Below are 24520 nucleotides of genomic sequence, written 5' to 3'. Positions count from 1 at the left end.
GTTGGATTTAGGAACTTATGGTGGTGAAGGAAGTTTCCAAGCAGAGTAAAGGTTCGTTTTGGGGCAGTTCGGTATCCTTAGGTAAGTGGTTGCAGTGTCAATGCTTTTGTAGGTAGGTTATGCTACTATGTTTGTGTCAACTGTTGTTATAATTGTGTGGCCAGGTTGGATGGTTCATTTGCAGTGTCAATGACTGTTAGTGTTGTCATTGGGCTATGCACATCACATGTTGTGAGCCTTCGAGCCCACACCCTATGGTTATGTATGGTGTCCTTTTGGGACCACCACTTATGTTTATGTTTGTGATCTCTGGGGTCATAGCTTGCCTTTGGGTTCGCCCTTATGCCTATGCCTATGCCTACGCCGCCCGTGTGCACTTGTGTCCTAATGGAAAGACTAACAGATCACTGAGTGGGCCCCCAGTAGTGGGTCGCTTATTGAGTATACTTTTATACTCATCAATCTCCTTTCATGTTTTTCAAGTAAGGGTAAAGATAGACTAGCGCATGACAAGAGAGATCCGTGACCTGGCCATTTGGACGGATTATTGCTTCCGCACTTAGGTTTCATGTACTAGAATCTAGTTTAGAAGTCATACATTTTAAAATCTTATGAAATATTCCTTGATTTGATTTGTTGATTTATTTAATTGTTATTTATCTTAAAGTTGGGTTAGGGGTACCCCGAACGATTTTTTTTTCTTCTTTGCTTATTTGAGCATTATTTAATTAAATAAAATTTTTATCTCTTTTATTTAATTCTTATTTGAGAAAATGTATTGCCAAGCCTATGCATGCATAAAATAGCATCCTAGAAACATACTAGAAATTTGGGTCGTTACAATTGTAACGTCCCAAAATCTAGGTAAGATTTAAACTAATTCGTGGAATTAATCATTTCTTTTATTTAAAAACCAAAGTTTGGGATTTAAATATTTTATTAGTGATTTGAGTTTTTTTGGGAAAAGGAGATGGGGGTTGTTATATTTATTTATTTGTTTTGTTTTTATCTATTTATTTTGGTTTGTTTTTCCTTTTCATAAAAAGAAGTATGGTTAAGGGTTTGGTTACTTTTTAAATAGGGAGACCTCGGGAAGCGTGAAGTAGAGAAAAGAAAAATAAATCTTCTTCTTTTCCTTCTCCCACCGGCGCCACCCTCTCCAAGTTTCCTCTCCCTGTCATTTCTTCTTCTTCTAGCCGCAAGAAGCCTGCCGAATTGCCGAATTGAAAGCCTGTCGATCGCGCACCAGAATGGCTCTGGTCGAATTGAAAGAACTGAAGGTCCAGTTGTAGGAACTGCTTGATAAAGGATTCATACGACCCAGTGTTTCTTCGTAGGGTACACTAGTGTTGTTTGTGAAGAAAAAATATGGATCATTACATTTGTGCATAAACTACAGGTAGTTGAATAAGGTGACCATCAAGAACAAGTACCCGCTTCCTAGGATCGATGACCTGTTTGACCAACTATAGGGTGCTACTGTATTTTTCAAGATTGACCTATGATCAAGTTACCATCAACTGAGGATAAGGAAGAGTGATATCCCGAAGACTGCGTTTCGCTCAAGATACGGACATTACGAGTTCATTGTAAGGTCTTTTGGTTTGACCAATGCTCCAGCGGTATTCATGGATTTGATGAACAGGGTGTTCAGGGATTTCCTAGACACCCTTATAATTATTTTCATTGATGACATCTTGGTCTATTCCAAGACAGAGGCAGAACACGAGGAACATATTTGGAAAGTCCTAGGAACGCTGAGGGAAAACAAACTGTATGCAAAGTTTTCTAACTGCTAGTTCTAGCTACGAAAGATGTCCTTTCTTAGGCACGTGGTGTCGAAAGACGGGGTTTCAGTGGATCTAGCTAAGATTGAGGCCGTTACAAATTGGCCCCGCCCTACAACGGTCAACGAGGTGCGCAGTTTCCTAGGGTTGGCTGGGTACTATCGTAGGTTTGTAGAGAATTTCTCTAGCATGGACACACCGTTGACTCAGCTATCCAGGAAGGGAGCTTCGTTTGTTTGGAGCAAAGCTTGTGAGGACAGTTTTCAGGACCTCAAGCAGAGGTTGGTTTAAGCACCAGTTCTCACGGTACCAGATGGTTCCGGGAATTTCATGATCTACAAAGATGCTTCTAAGAAAGGTTTGGGTTGTGTGCTTATGCAGCATGGTAGAGTGGTCGCCTATACCTCCCGCCAGTTGAAAAACCATGAGCGAAACAATCCTACTCACGACTTGAAACTGGTAGTGGTGGTGTTTCCCCTGAAGATCTGGAAGCACTACCTATATGGGGAAAAGATCCAAGTTTTCACTGACTACAAGAGTCCGAAATACTTCTTCACCCAGAAAGAGTTAAACATGAGGTAGCGTAGAGTTAGTAAAGGATTACGACTACGAGATCCTCTACCACCCATATAAGGCAAATGTGGTAGCCGATGCCCTCAGTCGGAAGACCGCTCATTCGGCCGCCTTGATCACTAAGTAGGTTCGGTTGTGTAAGGATCTGGAGCGAGCAGAGATTGCGTTGGCAGTAGGGGAAGTCACTTCGCAGCTAGCTCAGTTGACGGTACAACCAACCTTGAGGCAGAGGATTATTGTTGCACAGTAGGGTGATCCGGACTTAGTTCAGAAATTTCATCAGGTAGAGTCGGGCCAAGCCAGTGAATTTTCTGTGTTGGTGGACTAGGGTCTTCTGTATCAGGGACGATTATGCGTTCCGGCAGATGATGGCCTGAAGGGGGAATTGTTGATAGAAGCTCACAACTTTCCATTCTCGATGCACCCAGGTAGTACTAAAATGTACCAAGATTTGAAGCGGTATTACTGGTGGCCCAATATGAAAAGGGAGATAGCCGACTATGTCGGCGGATGTTTAGTCTGTCAATAGGTGAAGGCCCCAAGGCAGAAGATAGCATGCTTGCTACAGCCATTGGATGTGCCAGAATGGAAATGGGAGACTGTGGCTATGGATTTCATTATGGGTTTTCCCAGGACAGCGAAGGGCTTCTCAGTGATTTAGGTTGTGATAGACAGGCTCACTAAGGTAGCGCATTTTATTCTAGGGAAGCCCACGTACTTGGTGAGTAAATGGGCTTAGCTATATATGAAGGAGATAGTAAGATCGCATGGTGTGCCAATGTCAATTGTGTCCGACAGAAACCCTCATTTTACCTCTAGTTTTTTGAAGAGCCTCTAGGAAACTTTAGGGACGCGGTTAAACTTTAGTACAACCTTCCACCCCCGGAAGGATGGGCAAACAGAGCGCTTGAATTAGACGTTGGAAGACATGTTGCACACTTGTGCGTTGGAGTTCTCAGGAAGTTGGGACTCCCACTTGCATTTGGCAGAGTTTACTTATAGTAATAGCTATCAGGCCACCATTAGCATGTCGCCATTTGAAGCTCTTTACGATAGAGGTTGCAGGTCTCTTGTTTGCTGGGGTGAGGTTGAGGAGAGGAAACTTATGGGAACTGAGTTAGTAGAGTTGATAAATGAAGCCATGCAGAAGATCAGGGCTCGAATGCTAGTAGCACAGAGCAGACAGAAAATTTACGCTGATGTTAGGCGTAAAGACCTTGAGTTCGAGGCAGGTGACAAAGTGTTCCTGAAAGTGGCGCCAATAAAGGGTGTTCTAAGATTCGGAAAGAAGGGTAAGCTGAATTCGCGTTTTGTAGGACCATTCGAGATCTTGGAGCGAGTTAGCCCTGTGGCTTATCGTCTGGCTTTACCACCGTCTCTCTCTGCAATCCATAATTTTTTCATGTCTTCATGCTGAGGAAGTATTTAACGCGTCTCATGTGGTGGACTGTGAGCCCTTGCAGCTGAATGAAAACTTAAGTTACGAAGAGAAGCCTACGGAAATTGTAGCCAAAGAGGTGAAAGTTTTGCGCAACAGGGAGGTGCCACTAGTGAAGGTGCTGTGGCAGAACCATCAATTTGAGGAAGTAACTTGGGAGCGAAAGGATGAGAGAACACTGCATTCAGAGCTCTTCCAAGACTAGAACTTTCGAGGATGAAAGTTTCTTAAGGAGGGAAGGTTGTAACGTCCCAAAATCTAGGTAAGATTTAAATTAATTCGTGGAATTAATCATTTCTTTTATTTAAAGGCCAAAGTTTAGACGGATTATTGCTTCCGTGACCTGGCCATTTGGACGGATTATTGCTTCCGTACTTAGGTTTCATGTACTAGAATCTGGTTTAGGAGTCAGGCATTTTAAAAACTTATGAAATATTCCTTTATTGGATTTGTGATCTTAAAGTTGGGTTAGGGGTACCCCGAATAGTATTTTTTTTGTTTTCTCTTCTTTGCTTATTTGAGCATTATTTAATTAAATAAAATTTTTATCTCTTTTATTTAATTATTCTTTGAGAAAATATATTGCCAAGCCTATGCATGCATAAAGTAACGTCCTAGAAACATACTACACATTTAGGTCGTTACATGCGAGTTTAGGACATTCCCAACACACTGAGCTGCCACGAATCCAATTTTGTGTAAATATCAAGGCCTCCACTATTTTTGGAGTCAAAGAACTTTAAAAGGAATCAAGAATCTTCCCTCCTATACTAAACACAGATTCAAAAGCCACTGATCAGAATTTGTAGCCATTCATTTTCCACCAATACAAAATCTCAAAATCATCTTTATCTTTCATATCCTTGTTAGAAAAATAAGAAGTCAAATCATTCTCCACTTTCTATGAACTTTTTTCTTCTCTCAATCTCTTAAAAGTTATCCACGAATCATCTATGTCATCGTCTACACCATGATCATCTTCATTTATAGTGACAGTCTTTGATTGTTGAGAATCATTGGTACCATGACTACATCGAGTCGAAGTGTTATGTGATTTGTAAAAGTCATATAGACGATACAAATATAACTTCACATGCTCAACTGTATCCTTAACAACATCACTCTTATAAACATTGGAAAGACAATAATTCAAGTACTTTAACTTGTACCAAGGATCAATCACCATAGCCACAAACATCAATTTTTTCATTTTTTCAAGAAAACCCCAATACTTATCAAACTTTGTCTTCATATTCATAACCATCATACTTAGAACAGAGTTGGTATTGTTGCTCCATTTGTTTAAAGAAAACTTAATTTTATTAATTTCCTTATAACCAACATTAGAAGTCATATATGAAGATTCACTTATCATTGTGGTAGTTTCATAAAACCTTTTTAAAAACTTAATAAACACACATACAGTCAACCAATCAGATATACTTGGGGGCCTTAATCTTTTATTTCCACAGTCATCTTCCTCAAAGTAATCGACAAAATCTGAGTCCTCTTTCTCTTCCTCTAAAGTTCTAAAAGCTTTCTCAAATTTAATTGCATGTTCAAGTATTAAATAAGTAGAATTCCACCTAGTTGCCACATCTAAACAAACAATAGCCTTACTGAATTTTTTCTTCTTTCACACAAGCTTTAAAATTTTCCATTCTCCTAGGTGATGATCGAACATATCTCACAACATTACGAAAACTAGCAATAGAATCATGCATATCTTTCAGCCCATCATTTACAATAAGATTAATAATGTGGGCACAACACCTCATGTGTAATAGTTCTCTATCTAAAACAACTTTTTTCCAACTTTTGAGTCTTCTCTTAACATAAGAAATAGCCACATCGTTAGAATTTTCATTATCAACGGTGATGGAAAAATTTTTGTCAATCCCCCATTCCAACAAACAACTCTCAATCACCTTCCCAATAGTCTCCACTTTATGATTAGCAACTTGAAAAAAACTCAATATGTTTTTATGCAAAACCCATTCAGAATCAATAAAACGTGCAGTGATGACCATGTAGTTCACATTTTGTAGCGAAGTCTATGTATCAGTAGTAAGACAAACTCTTTGAGAGCTTCAACTAGAAATGAGTTCAACTTTTTTTTTTCTCCTCAAGATAAAGTTGATATACATCTCTAACGATTGTTACTCTCAATGGAACATCAAACTTAGGACACGAAACACTACAAAAGTGTCTAAAACCCTCTGTCTCAACATATTTGAACGACAACTCATTCATAATTATCATCTTAGTGCATGCTAGTCTACACACTTGTTGGCTAAACAATGTCGTCACAAAATTACTAGCATTGACTCATTTTCCATCATTTGAAGGTACAAGAGTTAGGGTGGTTTGTCCTTTTTTTTCTTCTTCTTTATATGAGTACTTTTTATACTGATTTCTTAAGTGTTTCCATAAAGTACTAGTTCCACAAGTATTACTGTCACATGCGTAATCTTTACCACAATAGTTACACTTGCACCTAGCTCCATCATTAGCACTCGCTTCCATTTTTGTGAAATGATCCCACACAGATGAAGTTGGTTTATTAGGTCTCTTTCGATTGGACTTAGGAGGTAGGGGTGGTATATTTTTAGGAGTTTGGCTAACATTGGGAGAGGGAGGAGGAGGAAGAGGCGACATTTCATTATTACCCGTTCCATTTGCACTAACACTACTATTGTCCATCTATATAATAAATGAAACTAGTAAACAACTAATTACACCTACCTATACAATTAGAAAAAAACACTAACTTCTCAATTAACTCAAAACAACCCATGTATAAAGATCAATCACACATAAACAGTATATGTACACAATAAAAATTAAATTATTTTATTCACAATGAAGTTAGAATATGGTGATTCGACCGTGTCTAATTCCATTTCCATTGTGACGGCTTTGGAGAATCCGACTATTCTCGGGACACTGCGAGGTTGAAGAAAAATTAATTCAATTAGTTACATAATGGTAAGGCAAAAATTAAGTAATGAATAATTTAGGGATTAGCCACCCATAATCCATCCTAATATTGACTTAACAGTGATTAACACACATAGATAATATTGCAAATTTTCGATTCAACATCATCAATAAAAAATAAAAGCAAAAACTCCATACCAAAAGAAACGGACGACGAAGATCTAGCGTGAAGGACTGAGAGATGATGAGCAAACTAAGAGATCTGGCATGAGACTAAAATGGACGACGAAGATATGGCGTGAAGGACGACAAATCTGCCTTTTAAGGCAGAGGTGTGAACGGCGACCGTGAGGAACCGAGAGGGTAGAGGCGTGAGAGACCGTGAAGCCGGAGGCATGAGGCGTGAGAAACTGAGGCATGAGGCTAGAAACGTGAGGCGATTGCGAGTCTGTGTGAGGCCAGAGGCGTGAGGCCAGAGGCATGATTGTGAGGCATTTAGGTGTAAGGCGTGAGATGAGAGGGATCGTGGCGTTGCGCTGCGAGTGCGAATATGAGGGACAAGTGGCCAAGGGTTTGTCCATATATATATATTTGAGTCGGGTCGGGTCAACCCGACTCTAAATGAGAGTTACCCAAGACCCGACCCGAAATTTAATTTTTTTTAATACTTTTTAACCCAACCCAACCCAAAATAAAATCTAACCCAATCCAACCCTTACGGTTTGGGTTGAGTAGTCCGGATTAGTTGGGTTATCGGGTTTTTTGAACACCCTAATTGTGCCTATTTATAGGTTACCCTAAAAGAACGAAAGGTGGTTACTTCTATGATCCTAAGGATAATAAGGTGTTTGTGTTGACAAATGCTACCTTTTTAGAAGAGGACCCATAAGGTAGCATAAGTCTCACAGTAAGATCATGTTGAATGAGTTTTCCAGTGAAACTACTGAACCTTCAACAAGAGTGGTTGAAGAGCCCAACACCTCAACAAAAGTTGTTGAAGTTGGTTCATCTAGTAGGTCACATCTACCACAAGTGTTGAAGAAGCCTCAATGTAGTAGAAGGGTTGCAAACCCACCTATTCATTATAGCAGAAACTCGAGCTATCGTAGCTGGCGGAGATGTTGAGGATCCATTGTCTTACAAGAAGTTAATAGAGGATGTTGACAAAGATGAATGGATTAAAATTATGGATCTTGAAATGGAGTATATGTACTTTAATTCCATTTGGGATCTTGTAGATCAACCTGATACAGTTAACCTATAGGTTGCAGATGGATCTATAAGAGAAAACAGGGTGTGTGATGGGAAGGTGCAAACCTACAAGGCTAGATTTGTGGCAAAGGGCTATACCCAAGTTGAAGGAGTCGTCTATGAGGAGACTTTCTCACATGTTGCTATGTTAAAGTCTATCCATTGCCTCATATTATGACTATGAGATTTGACATATGGACGTCGAGATTACTTTTCTTAATGACAATCTTGAGGAGACCATATATATAGAGTAGCATGAGGGATTCATAACCTAAGGTTAAGAGTAAAAGGTTTGCAGGCTTAATCGGTCCATTTATGAATTGAAAAAAGCTTCTCGATCTTGGAATATAAGATTTTTTTACTGCGATCAAATCTTATGGTTTTGATCAGAATGTTGATGAACCTTGTGTTTACAAGAGAATCATCAATAGTTCAATAGCTTTTCTTTTGTTGAATATAGACGATGTCTTGAGTGAGTTACATTTCTTGAGTGACATGATCTGAATCCCGAGTGAGTTGTAAACTCCTGCCTATGAAGGCGGTCCTTTGATTTGTATGGGTGAGAATGGCCAGATCGTCGACTCAATAAGCCTACCATTTTAGGGATTCTCTGATTGGGGAGCTGAGAACACAGATACACAAGACAAAATTAACTCCTTCCTTAATGTTGGAGTAAGTAGATAAACTGTTCCCTTAAGAGCTAATTTCAGGGCTTGAATAATGTGGTGCCACACCCTCTCTTGGCCCGATAGAGGTTTGGTCATAGTTAGACTATGACTTATTGTTTATTAGAGGGATCAATGGTACTTAAGGAGCTAGATGTACCTATAGGAGAAAATCGGTAATTTTGGCCCAACTGTACTTATGAGAAAGTTGTGAAAGGTCATCGCACTATTGACCGATTATATCCAATGGACACAGAAATATATCTGTAGTGCGAAAAGTGCAGCTATCGATCTTTAGTGTAGTGACTGACAGTTAATGGATGTTGAATAATTTAATTAAAGAAGTTTAATTAATTATTCAAGTACCATTGGAGCTTCAATCTAGAGGTCCATAAGATCCCATCGTAGCTCAACTAGGATTATTGAGAATTAATTTTGGATTAATTTGAATTTTTCAAATTAATTATAAATATTATAATGTATTCGATACATTATAATATTTAATTTATTTGAGAGGAATTAAATATTTAAATATGATTCAAATACTAATTATATGGATGAGATTTAAATTTAATATGAATTGGATTTATATTAAATACCATGTATTATTGAGAGAATTAATAACTATAGGTTATATTGTATTTGATAGAATATAAAAACTATAGATTATGTTTTATATATGATATAATATATAGTTATTTATACAGATAATAAGTTAGTTAATATATATATAGTTATTTAAATAAAATTATTTTTAATTTAATTTAATTTTTTCAAAATTAAAGGGAGTTAATATATATATAGTTATTTAAATAAAATTATTTTTAATTTAATTTAATTTTTTCAAAATTAAAGGGAGAGAAATAACTTCCCTCCCCTTAATTCCTTCTCAATTTTATGTGGTGAGTGGGGAAGTTAGTTCGATCGATCTGGTTTTTCATCTTCTTCATAGAGAGAGGTCTCTGTGAATGGTGATAGTTTATGTGAATGGTGATAGTTTTTTTTTATCTTCCCAAGATTTTTCCTTTCTCAAATTTTCATTCTCCCTCTCCTAAAAGTCAAAGCCCACACAGTTCTGAGATTTCTCTACCCAAAAGAGAATACAGAAGGTTCTAATTAGTAGTGTCCTATACGAATTATTCGTGACTGATTCAAGGGATTTCGTGAATATCTTTGGCTTCAAAGGTAAGCAGTTTCCTTTTACCTAATTAATTTAATTAATTGCATGCTGTAAATTTCCTTTTGATGCATAATTGCATACTGTAAATTTTGATTTCTATAAAAATAAAATTTGGGATCGATCTCGCTTCCTCTATGGACCTTCGGGTTCCTTTAGATATAACATATAGTTTACTATATAATATATGGTAAGTTGGTTTTTATATATATATATATATATATATATATATAATTTTTTATTGAATTAAATTTTGAATTAATTTAGGAGGGAGTTATAACTCTCTCCCCCTATTTTCTCTCCTCACTCAATCATGGAAAGGGGAGTTGAGTTTTTACGTTTTCTTCATCTTTTTCACAGAAGATTACAGACTGTCGGTGTGTGAAGTTCTTTCCCAACGTAAGTTTCCCAAGAAAATGCACTTCCTCTAAAAAATTCTTTCTCCCTCTCCCGAAATAGATAGAGCTCACAACTCCTGTAATTCTCAACCCCTAAAGAGAATATAGAAGGCTCATTGGTGGTGATGTCTAACCAAATAGTGATTTGGTTTTGCTGTGATTTTTTGTTCGGTTCATTTTTTAAGTGTTCGTGACTGGATCGAGGAGGATTATCATGAAGAATTGGTTCTTCAAAAGTTAGTATAATTCTAATCATAATCTCCCTTCTTTACTTAATTCAAAAGCATACTGTGAAATTTCTGTAAAATGCATAATGTGTTTCTCTATAATTATAATTATGTGAAATTGAAATTAGACACGATCTGCACTTTCGCATCCGATCTCACAGTCCTTTAAAATGACAAAGTTGATGGTTGGAGTTAGTCGTCTAAGATGATCATTGAAGTTAGCCATTAGAGGTGGTCGTCACCGAAGTTGATTATTGGAGGTGATCTTTGCTGGAGATGGTCGTCTAAGGTGAATGTCGATGCTTGTCATTAGAGGTGGTTGTCACCGAAGCTGATTGTTGCATGTGATCTTTTTCGGAGTTATCGTTGGATGTGGTTGTTGGAGCCTGGAGTTTGTCGATTGAGTTGGTCGTGTGAAGGTGGTCGTCAGAGTATATCGTCGGCGGTAGCCGATGCATGGAACCATTGAAAATATTGGAAGGAGAGAGAGTTGGGGTGAGTTGGTAAAAATAACCAACTCAACTTCACCAACACTTAAAGTTGGTGAGTCAAACATTTAGCTGATAATTTTTACCAACTCAACTTAACTTATGATGGTTAGCTAAACACCCTATAAAAGATTTATTACATAGAATAGAGCATAGGGAGTATACTCCAAATTCTTGAGATGATCTAACAAACCAAGGATCGGACAAAGCTTGTGATATCCTTAATCTTCAAAGCATTATTTCACAAGCAAGAAAAATATCGACCTCACTTCAATGCTCCGAATATTCATACATTTTATCACAAGTACACACGACACAAATAAAAAAGCTTCCATGATTTAAAACTCAAATTGCTACATCTTCAAATATTATTTGTAAATACAAATTACATAATTTTATGTAGCCTCAAAATGAAAATCTAGAAATTCTAGGAGGCATTTCAAGAGTTGTCACCTTCCAACTTTATGATCATAATTAGCCATTATGTAAATGTAGCCTAAAAAGCAAATAGAAAACTTTAAACTGAAAAATATATTTTAGTAGATATCATACATCTGGAAGTGTTTGTTTTTTTAAAAAAAAAAAAAAAAAACCATGAATTTGTAACTATGCAAGGCTACATGAAGCGCCAGTTTGAAGTAGCTTGAAGTCTTGTTCCTTAACAAAGCTTGATTCTTCTTGAATTCCACATGTTTTCACTTAATGCAACTTATTTTTATTGTAAATTTGAACATGTACAGTTCAGTCTTGTCATCTTTCTTCAAATTCATATATGTGATATTTGAAACACTTTGTTGATATCAATTTATCATGAGATCATAAAAGTGATTAACAACAGAAGAAACCAAGAGCTCAGGCTTTCTTAGCCAGTATTGATCAAACCTCTGCTTAGCATACTCAAAGTAGTCAAAGTCAATCTTGTTTATGTGTCCCTACATGAAAATTTCAACAAACATAAATACTATGTCTGTTGAGTCTAAAGACATGTTTTAGAATGATTTAGAAATGTGTTAAATAAATCACTTATCATGTTTAAAATGATTACTCAAGCATGTATTATTTTAATCTATGAAAATTACATTAAAAAAGTGTTTAAACTAAATATGGATGGTTTTAAAGTGATTAGATTAATTTATAACCTAACAAAAGTGATATTTTGACTATTTTAAAAGTACTTTCAACTATGCCCTAGAATGAGATTGTGTAGGAAGAAATATGAATAATAGAATACTCACTGAAATAATTCCCCACAAGCCCCAGAAGAGATGATTTGCTAAAGTGTATTTCTCAGCATCCTCTACTAGCTGCTCCACTTCTTCTTCAGTGTGCTTTTCACCTGTTTTCAGTCCAACACATCAATTTTCTTAAAGAAATGTATTTTTAAAAGCTATCATCCTAAATAAGTTTTTTCTACACCAAAATGAAATTATTCTTTAGCTGATTTTTTTAATTAAAAAACAATTTTAATTCCTAAACTTATTACACTGTAACAATTTTCATTCTAAACTTTTAATGTTGTCAAAATAGATCGTAGATTTAGATAAATGTTTCATTTTTAATCTATTATTCAATTTTGCTAATTCACCCACTAATTCTATATAAAAAAAATAATAATAATAACGTATAAATCTCTTTAATATTAAGTTTTCACAAATATAAGTTTGATTAATATACTAATTAATTATTAAATTTTTTCAAAACATAAAATTTAACCAAAAGAAGATCAACTTTAATGTTTTTTTTTTTTTTTTTAAAAAAATTTTATCAATTTTGTACCCTACAAAAGTTTTATAATTCATTGAAACCAACCCATATAACAATATTTTCTTTGACAAATTAAAAACTTATCCTAAAAAAATGTAATCCTTTTCAAGGTCAAGATTGCGATTTTAATCTATAGATGGAGTCTAATTTGAGGAAATTTAAAATTTAGATAAAATTTAATACAAATTGACAAATTTTTTAGTGATAAAATTAAAATCTTTTTCCCCTTTTTTCATAAAAAATATTCTTTAGTTTGGAAGATAGCCAACCTCTTTTAACATGACTCCTAAACAAAAATATGCCCCACGTCTTTTAAATTAAATTTTAAAACTAATACTTCTCCAAGAAATTGAAAGAGGGAATATTTTCAAATGTTTTCTAAACAAAAAGAATGTTAAAAAAATAATAATAATAAACACAATAGGAAATGATTTAAAAAGATTATTCTATGGAAATAGTTTAGGAACACTAAAAACCGTAGAATACTAATTATCAAACAAACCATCAAAGTTAGTAATTTTATGGGTGGTTTTCAAATATATAAAAACGAACAAAAATATTTATAAATATAGCAAAATTTTACTGTTTATTTGCGATGAATCGCAATAGACTGCGATTCTGTGTTTATCTGTATCATGATAGACACAGATAGTGGTCTATCGCAATATATCATAGATAAACTGTGATATTTTGTTATCATTTGTAAATATTTTCAGTTATTTTGTTATTTAAAATAATTTTCCTAATTTTTTTATAGTATTTTGTTTATTATTATGAATGTACCCATTTCATTCCATTTCATGTTTTATTCAAAACTCAAATTACGTACGTAAGTGACAAATGTCAAAGTTGGTCTTCTCTTTTTGAAAGTGATCCATCCAATCGAAAAACCAGCGATATGCTTAACACATGCATTTTGGCTAAAGTCTTATATCACAAATAGACAAATTCTTCTTTTTGACCTTGATGGTAAGATAGACGTGTATAGCGTGTGGAGATATGCTAAGCTAATAGGAGTCACCAGTCCCCGTCTTAACACAATTCCACGTAGGTCTAACCCTTACGGTTTTACGAAAGCCCCTTTATGTCGCTTCTCCTTTTTCGAAGGGAGTGGGTGGGTCACACATGTAGTGCCACCTCACTCGGCGAGTCTAGAAGTCATCCATTGATCAAAATATAGCCTATAATTAATGTCGTTTTGTCTCGGATCCGAACTTCCCTATAACGTTGTCGCGTACACAGGTCAACAATAAGACATGATTAGTCTACCGAGGTTCATCAATCACCTATGATAATTCCAGTGGCAATAAACGACGATATAACTCCCATTAACTTTAGAATTGACACATAGAAATCTTACTGTAGTGTAGGGAGTCAACCCAAGCACTCGGGCACATAGATTGCAGTCCTAGAATTTGTATGTTACAGTTGACAACTTTTTGGATTAACCCAAACTTTGAGAATAATTATTTGTAGCAAGTGAAACGACATTCTAGGTCGTGGCATGAGTCGAGCTACCAAGTTGAGACAACTTACCCCTCGACCATAACTACCAACCAACCGAAAATTGCCAATATAGATTTGACATGATAGTGCACCTTAGGAGAGACTGAGCAACACCCGAGATGGTGTTGTGAAGGAACGTACTTGAAATAAAGACTAACATCTGAGAGAGCAAAAGGTCAAGTAAGGCTACACTACGATTGAGAAACACAACAACACGAGCAAGCATCCTCATGGAACTACCGGAGGTCTTTAGATGAGCAAAATATAAGGACTGACTGTTGTATGTCAGTTGCATAAGTTGGTCTTGAGAGTCTATCCTCCTTCCTTCAAGCTAACTGAAATTGAGAGTCTGTCCTCCTTCCTTCAAGCTAACTTCAATTGAGAGACTGAGCAACACTTTGGGTGGTATTGCGAGGGAACGAGCTATTAGCATTGTTAGGGGAGTGAATCATGAAATGATTTGTGATGAATAAGAGGAAGGGGGATCCGAGGGGAAACCAAATGGATTTGCACGATATTCCACCGATCGGAGATCAGAATTCTGCACTCATAACAGGAAGGGAAAAGAGCCAAATTTCGATAAGAATTCGGCGATTTCCTCAGGTCATTTCCTTAAGGATAATAAAAGAGCAAAACCCCCCGAGGGGGTTTGGGGGAAAACGGTCCGTCTTAATGGATGTAAACAAATGACCACACAGTAGCCATCTTCTACTCATGGGAAAATGTCGATTTTGAGTTTCTCTTATCTTCATATTCCAAGAGGAGGTAAATGACTTTAAGTCTCGTTAGAGGCATTCTCTCAAATAAGACCTCTTTTAGGGCCCTTTTTTGGAACTCTAATATATATAATATCACACTCTCTATGGAACATAGACCCAAACACGGGGAAAAGGACCCGAATTGAGAGTATTGAGAGTGAAGACTGCCTCTTCTCTGGTTCACCTTCCCTGTATGGAGGAAATCCTACTACTACTACTATCATCATCATCATTATTATTTGTTTTTTGAAAATGAATATTATAGTATAGTAGATATAAAAGAGAGAGTAGGAAAACTGAAAAAGGCAGGGGTATTTTACCTGATAAGGTGAGATATGCACGAACAAATCTTTTACGTTCTTCAAGATCTGCAAGAAGATTTACTGTAAGTTGGAAGTCCTTAAACCAAATTTGTAGAAAAAATTGAGTGGATAGCTTCATATTTTATTTTAAATATTTCTGAATATGTTTGTCATTTCCTTTTTTTTAAATATAAATATATAAAAGTAATTGAAAACAGACAATTTTGTAGAAAATTCATTGTAATGTGATTGACTTTGGTCATCATAATTAATAATGAAAATGAATAAGAGATTTAGGATTCAATTTGATTGGAAAAATAAAGTTATCGGTTGGTGAGTTTGTTTCCGCCCTATGGTTGGTTGGCTGATTTTATTACAGGTAAAATTTGAACATATTTATGTAATATCTTCATTATCGTGTTGATTCTGATTTGAGATTGGTTTCTTATATCTTGATATATGTGTAGTGCATATTTGTTGGTGTATTTTCCGACTAGTCATTTTGAATAATATTTGAGTTGATGTCTTGTGTTTGTGTAAAATAACACAAGTGTGTCAATCTATGAGAATGTGAAGCTTTTGTCATTGTCAATCTTGAGTGGTTCTCCAGATCTTATTGATTTGTTCTACTATATTTTGAGCATAGATTCTCATACATACGGGGAGTTTAAGTTTTTTCAAGTAAACCGGTCTCCATATATTTGAAGGTAGAAAGATAAAAGTTCTTGGTGAGAGAGAGACCCACACTTAGCTAAGTGATCGTCCACTAATATTCTCATACTTAAGAGAAACTTAAGTTTCATTGAGAGGGAATCTCATACCTAGGGGGAGCTTAAATGATCATTCACAGAGTCAAGCTATTTGTGTGTCATTGTAATTGTCGCATATTTACAGATAAGTGCAATGTTATAATCACTTGATTATATTAGTGAAATTATATTTCCTAGGTACATTTCACCTAGATGTAGGTGGTATTGCACGGAAATGGGTTACCAAACTTTGTACTCTATTTGTGTTTTATTTTTTGGTGTTTCTCTTTGATATTCTTTGAATTATTGTAAAATCATGTATAACAAATTTTGTTGTGTGTTAGATAACTTTTATCTCATTAGCGATAACTATTTGGCTTTTAGATTTCTGATTTTTAAAATTTTTGTTTGATTACGCGTTAAACCTCTAGAATGATTTTCATCATTTCTAAACAAACATGTAAATTCTTAGATACATTCCAAAATCAAAAACAAAATTCCGACGGCTACTTTCTTTAGGTTTTAAAACTTTAGCTTAGTTTTTTTAAAACACTTACAAAAATCAATAGATTATTACATAACAAAGAAACTCATAAACACATCTATAAGCTTAATTTTTAAAAAAAAAATTAAAAAAAAAAACCAAAAACAAAAATTCAAGACCCAATTTGGTAACCACATTTTTTTTAAAAAAAAAAATTAAGTCTGTAAACACTACTTCCTCTATTGGTTTTCTATGTTTTATTGTCTACGATTTAGTAGTATTTTTAAAATCAAAACCAAAGTTAAAAAAAAATAGTTTTTTGTCTTTTTAAAAATTGGTTAAAAATTCAAATGTTTACCTATAAGTAATTTAAAAATCATGAGTAAGAAATTATGAGAAGAAAAACACGATTTTTAAAAATCTATGATTTATTCAAGTGGGTTTGGAATGGCTATTTAAATCCTTAAAAAAAGCATTTTTAAGTAGTTAAAATACATGAAAATGTTTGAATTTTTTTTTATTTTATATGAAAAAAGATAACAATAATAATAGATATATAGAGAGTGTAACCTGGGTATGAAGTGTAGTCCAAAATATGGGGAGTCTCAGAGTGGTAATCTGCTGTCATTTCACAGAAATGATTTGCAATATCATAAGCTATTGGGTTGTAACTTGCATACTCATAATCCTGCAAATATAAATAAATTATCCAAAAATTTCAATGTTTTTCAATTAACAGTCAAATTTTACCTTGTATGTTAAACAGTATAAATTAAGTTTCATCTTGTATGTTAAACAAATTTTTTAATGGTGAAGCCAACAAAAAATAAAATAAAATAAAACTCTTACAATTAGGGTTATTGATGATGTGTCTTCATCCATCATGATGTTGCCGTATTGCAAGTCATTGTGACAAAAGCCAATGGGTTGAGAATCTTTTGAGATTTCCCTTTGAAGCAAGTCTATTTCCTCATCCAATGTCTCCAAACAAAACTCTTCCACTTCACTTGGTGAAATTAATCTTTTGGCTTCACTTAGCCAATTTCTGATTATTTTTGTGAAAAGAAAAAAGTTACTACACAAATCATCTTTAACAATTAATTAATTTATTTTCTTATCCAACCAATTATCAACGCATTCATTAACTCTACTAAAGTGAGTTTGCCTCAGTGATAATAACATATACTCTAATCCAAAAGGCCAAAGGTTCAATCTCCCACCCCTACCGTTGTTAATACTAAAAAAACACGTTCGTTAATTCTATATGGTTTTCTAATTCTTTAAAATTAAGCTTATCAGCAACCCTTTCACTTATAAATTTCTTTGCTTTCTTATCTACTTTTTAATAATACTTTAAAATGTTAAATTAAATTTTGAAAACTTAAAGTCCAATTTGATAACTCACTACTTTCTTTTATTGAACATTCGACTTCTAAGGATGGAACACTGTCAATATCACTAAACTAAGCTCACTTTGATGATAACTCACTACTTCAGCCATAAGTTTGTATGATTATTTCCTTTTATTCATGTTTTAGAAAATTAAGTCGAAATTTGAAAACTCAATCTTTTATTATTTATCTAGGAATGCACTTATTTCTTTTAACATATTTCAAAATCATACTAAAGAAACAGGGGAAACAATAATAAATTAGAAAAAACTAAAAAAAGAAATTGTACATTATCAAATGGAGCACAAAAAAGTAGTTTTCAGAAACACTTATATTTGTTTTTAGAACGAATTCAAGTATTTCTATTAAAAAAATTGAAACCACAATAAAGAAATCGGAAGAAACATGTAAATTTTCTGAGAACAGAAAATTTAAAATGAATCATTACCAGCGAGATGTTATTTTTTTTATTTAATTTTTTTCCTCCTTTTCCAATTTATTTCCAAGGGCAAAAATTTTTAAAGGTGAAATTCATATGTTTTACCTTATTCTATCCCAAAGGACAACCGTTTTTGGACCAGGCATGTCAAGATTGTGAAATTCTCTCAATTTACTTGCTATCCGTGCTGATATTTTTGGCTCTCGGAGATCACTTGCTGATAGCGTCTGCAAATAAAATTGAAAAATAAAATATAATTATTACATCATAAAAGTTTTTCTTTTGTATTTTTCGAATTTCTAAAATTATTTTTCGACTATCCATCTAAGCATTATACAAGTTTTGAAAAATATTGTTTAACTAAAAATACCTTTTCCTTATTCTAACATCACTCCAAAGTTCCAAATCAGAATAGTATTTAGATTGGTAACAAAATTTTATACATTTCTTTTATGAAGCATTTCTTTATTTAACATAAAAGAAAAGGATTTTTTTTTAAAGGATGATGATTTTAAATGAAAAAATTGTTGAAAATATTTACAAATATAGTAAAATATCACATTTTATGTACGTAATAGACTATTATATATATCTATCATGACCCAAATAAACACAAATAGTAATCTATCGTGGTAGATAAACAGTAAAATTTTAGTATATCAAATAAATATTTTTGTTTATTTTATTATATTTAAAAAAAGTCTTTTTTTTTTAAAATAAAAAAAAATTACGACTTGTGCAAGATCCGTGGGGTTAGTTTAAATTGGAGTTTTCTCAAATTGTTTTTATTTTAATTTTTGAAAAGGTTCTCAAATTAAGTTTATATTTCCTTTAACCATTTATGTTTATGATTCCAATTTATTTTATGGACAAAAGTAATTGTGGGTCCACAAAGGACATTTAATATCCAAGTCACTAAAACACCTCCAACCTTATCCTTATTTAGTACCCGATATAGGGTGCATTTGGAGTTGTTGGTAAGATTAATTATGCTAAAATCACTTTTAAAAATAGGTTCAATTCACGTTTATTTTTAAATCAGTTTCTCACTCACTTTTGGATTTTTAGATGTGGTTTTTAATTTATTTTTAATTTTTAATTTTATTTTTTAAAATTAAGAATGAATTCACATGTCTATTTCTTTTTCACTTAATCAAATTTATATCTTTTAATTTTAATGCAGTTACATCATATTGATTTTTTTAAATAAAACTTCTCTTAACATTTAAAAATTAATTTATAGTAATCAAATATATCATTCTATAGAATTATTTAAAATTTTATATCAAAAAAATAAAAATTTTAGTAATAGGTCTATTTTAGCTATTATAACTAAAACAATATAATATAGTATTTATTTATCAAACACTAATACCTATTTTTTTCATTCGAACTTGAGTTTACTAAACACTAATTTATAAGCTATGATTGTAATAAAATTTTTGTAGAAGGTTAAAATATTAATTTCATGGTTTCAGTTTCATTTTTTTTCCCTTGGATCTTAAATTTAGTCTCGTAATTTCTATAAATCTTAAATTTAATTTACACATTTTCAATGAATAAAACGTTCTTTATTTTAATTCTCATTTTACTTGGGGTTGAGTGCATAAAAAATATTGAGTGTTTATTGTTCCTTTGTTTGTGTATAGCTAGAAAAAGATTGTAAAGTCCACCAACTCTTTCCAAAAATGAAAACCCCAAAACCTAATGCTAGGTTTGAAATTTTGCAGTTGTGTTCGCTCTATTTTTCAATTATAGTTTTTAGCTTTTTTAAAAAAACACTTGAATTATATATATATATATATATATATATATATATATAAACTACTTTTAAAAAACTTTTTTAGTTCTCAAAATTTTACTTGACTTTCTAAAATACTATAGTAAAATGAATAACAAAATATAGAAATTTATGTGTGAAATTAGTGTTTATAAATTTATTTTTTTATTTAAAAAATTAAGTCTAAAAATTACAGACATTTGAGACCGAGTAGAGTGTGAAGCCGAAATAGTTTTTTAGTCACGAAGTCCATATTTTAAGTTGATAAGACATGAAGTTATTTATTTAGTCATGGATCCATGAACTCTTTAAGTGAAACAAGGAGTAAAAAGTTAACAATTCCAACTCCTTAGCCAAACACTCTCTAAATAGTTATCAAAGATAGGCTTTAAGAATTTGAATGCAATTTTGTACCCACTAAGACGTGTTTGGTAAGTATATTTGGTTTTTTTTTTTTTTAACTTTTTGAAATTTAAGATACATATTCCACCTTTAAAATTATTCTATTGTTATCTGCTTTCTATCAATGCAATTTTCTAAAACTAAAAGAATAGTTTTTAAAAATTATTTTTGTTTTGAGAATTTGGCTAAAATTGGGAAATTGTCTGAAATAATCCTTGAGGAGACGTTTGGGCAATGGATTGGTTATTATAGTCCTAGATAACGGTTATAAAAATTTGTATTTGGGGTGTAAATTATTTTAGTTTAGGTTAGAATAGTAAGTGTTTGAGGTGTAAACTATTTTAGTTTGAGAAGGAAAACATAAACACTGTAGCAAAAAATAAAAAAATGATGAATGTAAAATAGTAAAGATTGTAGCAAATAGTAAATATTGTAGCTAATGAGGGTTTTAAAATAGTATTTGTAATTAATTGAAGAATACTGTAACAATAGATGATTATTATAGTCTTAGGATATTCCTTGTCCCAAATACCCCTAAATATTTCCATCTTGTGAAATAGTTGTTTTGGGCTATCATAATATCAAATCTCAGGTAATTTTTAAATGTTTCGTCCAATTTATGTTACCACAATTATCTAAATTTCTAAAATTCTAAAATTCTAAATAGATTTATCGATTACGGATTTTTTAGATGGATTGCGAATGACTATTGATTTTAAAATTCTAGGAAAAATCAAATTTTGCGAAAAAATTATGTAAAGATTGGGAAATATATAGAATTTCAGTGTTAAGATTTCATCAAGAAAACTCAAAACAATCAATATAAAAGTTAAGTTTTTATCCAAATCTCGGTAGTCCATCTCGACTTGGAAAAACTTTTTCATAAATTTTCTAAAAATTGTGCCTAGTTGTGAAAGAAGGAAACATTTGAGGATTATTTCCTATAATTTCCTAAAAAATTCAACTCTTTTATTAAAAACAAAAACTATGGTAATAAAATGAAAGAAAATGATTATTAACCCTGACCTAAATATCATGCCAATTTAAACGCGTTTCGAATGGGGAAAGGGCATAACCGAGATATTGGTTGGTTAGTTGTTTGATTAGTTTTGATTCCCAAAGGAGAGAGAAATGATAAAACGTCGACATCCCAATAAAGTTCCACAGAACAGAACAGAACGGAAGAGAAGTTACATACCCTGGCATGGATGAACTCTTCAATTCTTCCATCAGAGAATTGGCCAAGAAGACGAGGTCCATAGCCATGTTTCGACAAGCATTCAAACGTTCTGATCTCATCATCTCTATTGAAGAAAATCTCAACTCCTTCTCCGTACATTCTCACCAGAACCTTCCGTGGTTGCGCTCCAGTTTTTGAGCTCCATTTCATTTGGTACACTTCGTTCGTCATCGCTCCTGTTAATCGACTCACTTGCAGACCTTCTTCCATGTCCTCCAGTTTGTCTCCCCATTCTAACGCTACTGCCTTAAGTAATTTCTTCAATTCCTCTGGCAGATCGCCTTTTGCGAATTCTTTCGACTTTATTGCCATTTTTACAAACTCCTGTAAGTGAAAATTGTTTGTTGTGGTCACTAATCGGATCTTGTAATACTGAAATTCTGGTTGAGCTTTTTTATTACAGAATCGATTGTCTTTTTTTTTAATTCGGAAAAGAAATTGAGTAAAAACGGAATTTCTTTGTGATCGAGCTGAATCTCGGAGATGATGAAGAGTAATTGACTGCAAAATGAAGTTAGCAAAGAGATTTTGAATGATTGTAGTTCTAGAAATTTTAACAGAAACTGATTTTGCATAAGAGAAAACAGAAGAATCGGAATTCATATATTCAAACTGAATCTCAGAGATAACGGAAGAGCAATTGATGGCAAAGTGAAGTTCGCGACGAGATTTTGAATGGTTGTAGTTCTAGAAATCTCATCAGAAACTGATTTTGAACGAATGAAAACATGGAGGATCGAAATTTATTCAGAAATCAACAAGAAAAACAGATAATCCAGACGCTAGCGTCTTCGGTTTACAGTCGATCGGATTGTCAAAGATGAAAAATCAAATTAACGAAAAGTAATCGAACTTCCAGGAGAAATCTCCAACTCAAGTATCAATCGAACAAACAGAACAAAACACAAATCACACAGAATTACTCCATAAGAACGCCAAAGAAAAATCAGCTCGGAATCAGAAAAAATCACTCGTTCAAATCGCTAGAAGAAATCAATTATGTTCAACAGAGAATCTAACAATCGAGGCAAGATGCAAACAAGAAAACAGTCTCAAATCATTCAATAGATTAAAGCATTCAGAAAGTAAAAGAGAAGAAAAATCACTCACTAGATCACCAGAAGAAATCAATAACGTTGAATTCAAGGGAGAATAAAGATGGGAAGACGTATGTATGAACTGAGCTTTGAGTAGATTTTTGAAGAACTTTTGAAAGTCCCTCTGCTTTTAAATGCAAAGTTGAAGTCAGAGTAGAAAGGGACGGAATTTCAAACCGACGAGAAATATTTTAATAGATATTTAGAAGAAATATATATATAAAAATTTCGCCCATAATAGTCGACATGTCTCAAAATTTGACTACGTCCTCTCAACTTCTAAAATCATTTAACATAAATTTTTATGTGAAAATTAATTTTTATCATAATTCAATTCACAGAAATGAAAGAAACAAATAGTGATTTGAACATTTTAGTTGATTTAAAATGATATAATAATTCTTGTAATAAATGAATATCAAAGTTCATTCCACGTTGTCAAAAATATTTTATATATACAAATAATAAACATGTGTTATGCATGTAGAATGCTAGGTTTTAATTTAAAGTTTAAAAATAATATTTAATTTTATAAAATATATATTTATATATAATAAATAATATTCAAACTTTGTTTTTATTACCTGATGAAGTAAAATAAATTATGTTTAATAATGTAGAAGATAGATACCATCATATTTTATTAAAAGACTTGAAAATATAATTTATCTTATTTGCCTATATCTATCTTTAAAACTTTGTGTCTCATGTCCTAACTTTTCTCTCTATAAAATTTGTTTTTTTTTTTTTTTTTTTTTTTTAAAAAAAAAATTTTGTATTCTCATAATTTTTTTTTTCAAATATAGCAAATCCGTAATTAATTTACCAATCTCACTATCCAAGAAATTTTATTAAATTTTAATACTAAATTTCATAATGTAGACTACTTTATTATACATTTTAATGTATAAAGATTAAATTGTTACATATTAAGGATCATAGACTGAATTGTTACAAATTTGAAAACACATAAACTTTTATTACAAATCAAAATTTAGAAACTAAATCGTAACTTCTATGAAAATTTAGAGACCAGAAGCAATTTTTAGCAATTTCTTTGGCTATTACTTTTTTTCATAAACATTTAGTATCTATATTTAAAAAAGACTAAATTATATGTATAAAAAGGAAACTGTATTTTGAATTTTGCTATTTGTTTCCGTTGTTGAAAATTTTAAACTATATTTTGAATTTTTCTATTTGCTATACATTTTTAAAATTTATTGAAAGTGCATAAATTAAAAAATTGACATTATATTTGAAAGAGATTGAACTAAAATTGAACAAATCTCAGAGTACATGGACCAAAATAGTAATTTAACCCCTCTCTCATACACACATATCATTGAGGGTGAGAGAATTGAATCTCTAACTTCGTGTTGATAATACAGACACGATGTTAGTTGAGTCATGTTCATTTTGAAGCATAATTATGTATCTTGTTTTGGTTAATGTCTAGGTACATCCTAATATGCACCTATCTATATGTATCCTATTTTCATCACTTATAAAAAAAATTAAAATATTATAAAAAATAAAAAAAATTCATTATACGTTAACTTATGATTAGTCAATTTAATGGAATGTATAAAAGATAGGTACAACTAGACATGTTAGTGACTATTTTTCTCTTGTTTTTTGCGCATCACATCCAAAAAAGGGTT

At 32.6% G+C, this 24520-nt stretch overlaps 2 protein-coding genes and 1 long non-coding RNA gene across 4 annotated transcripts; 1 reads left to right on the top strand and 2 right to left on the bottom strand.

Moving 5' to 3' along the window:
* Positions 1-2870: 2870 nt before the first annotated feature.
* On the top strand, positions 2871-4003 carry LOC150033842 (uncharacterized). Its single transcript, XM_090317089.1, has 3 exons — positions 2871-3012; positions 3320-3699; positions 3824-4003. Exons 1-3 carry the CDS (start codon positions 2871-2873, stop codon positions 4001-4003), a joined length of 702 nt encoding a protein of 233 aa, XP_090173215.1.
* A 2548-nt stretch (positions 4004-6551) lies between these two features.
* Positions 6552-9168, bottom strand: LOC150033841 (uncharacterized). The gene is made up of 2 exons (XR_016532382.1): positions 6937-9168; positions 6552-6744 (listed from the first exon to the last, which is right to left on the bottom strand). It is a non-coding gene; the product is annotated as an uncharacterized LOC150033841 (long non-coding RNA).
* Positions 9169-11278: 2110 nt separating this feature from the next.
* LOC120084444 (putative choline kinase 1) lies at positions 11279-23155 on the bottom strand. Of its 2 annotated transcripts, none has more exons than XM_039040219.2 (8): positions 22870-23155; positions 21718-22083; positions 18443-18564; positions 17357-17552; positions 17078-17195; positions 15293-15340; positions 12180-12280; positions 11279-11876 (listed from the first exon to the last, which is right to left on the bottom strand). In XM_039040219.2, exons 2-8 carry the CDS (start codon positions 22069-22071, stop codon positions 11745-11747), a joined length of 1071 nt encoding a protein of 356 aa, XP_038896147.1. In that variant the 5' UTR covers positions 22072-22083; positions 22870-23155; the 3' UTR covers positions 11279-11744. The 2 variants fall into 2 exon arrangements, with proteins under 2 accessions (XP_038896147.1, XP_038896148.1); XM_039040220.2 differs by having other exon boundaries at positions 21718-22260; positions 22870-23044.
* Between the last annotated feature and the right edge of the window lie 1365 nt (positions 23156-24520).

Source organism: Benincasa hispida, chromosome 9 (assembly GCF_027475165.1).
Source record: "Benincasa hispida cultivar pf3 chromosome 9, pf3_genome.v1.1, whole genome shotgun sequence".
NCBI classification, from domain to species: Eukaryota; Viridiplantae; Streptophyta; class Magnoliopsida; order Cucurbitales; family Cucurbitaceae; genus Benincasa; species Benincasa hispida.
Note: the sequence above shows the minus strand (reverse complement) of the source record. Positions and strands in the feature narration are given on the sequence as shown.

Coding starts and splice junctions, on each gene's coding strand:
- LOC120084444 (XM_039040219.2), bottom strand. CDS start 22,071: ATGGCAATAAAGTCGAAAGAATTCGCAAAAGGCGATCTGCCAGAGGAA. Junction 17,196..17,356: donor CATCATCAATAACCCTAATT/GTAAGAGTTTTA, acceptor TTATATTTGCAG/GATTATGAGTATGCAAGTTA. Junction 15,341..17,077: donor GGACTACACTTCATACCCAG/GTTACACTCTCT, acceptor ATCTTCTTGCAG/ATCTTGAAGAACGTAAAAGA.
- LOC150033842 (XM_090317089.1), top strand. CDS start 2,871: ATGTTTAGTCTGTCAATAGGTGAAGGCCCCAAGGCAGAAGATAGCATG. Junction 3,013..3,319: donor GGACAGCGAAGGGCTTCTCA/GTGATTTAGGTT, acceptor TGGAGTTCTCAG/GAAGTTGGGACTCCCACTTG. Junction 3,700..3,823: donor CATTCGAGATCTTGGAGCGA/GTTAGCCCTGTG, acceptor GAGCCCTTGCAG/CTGAATGAAAACTTAAGTTA.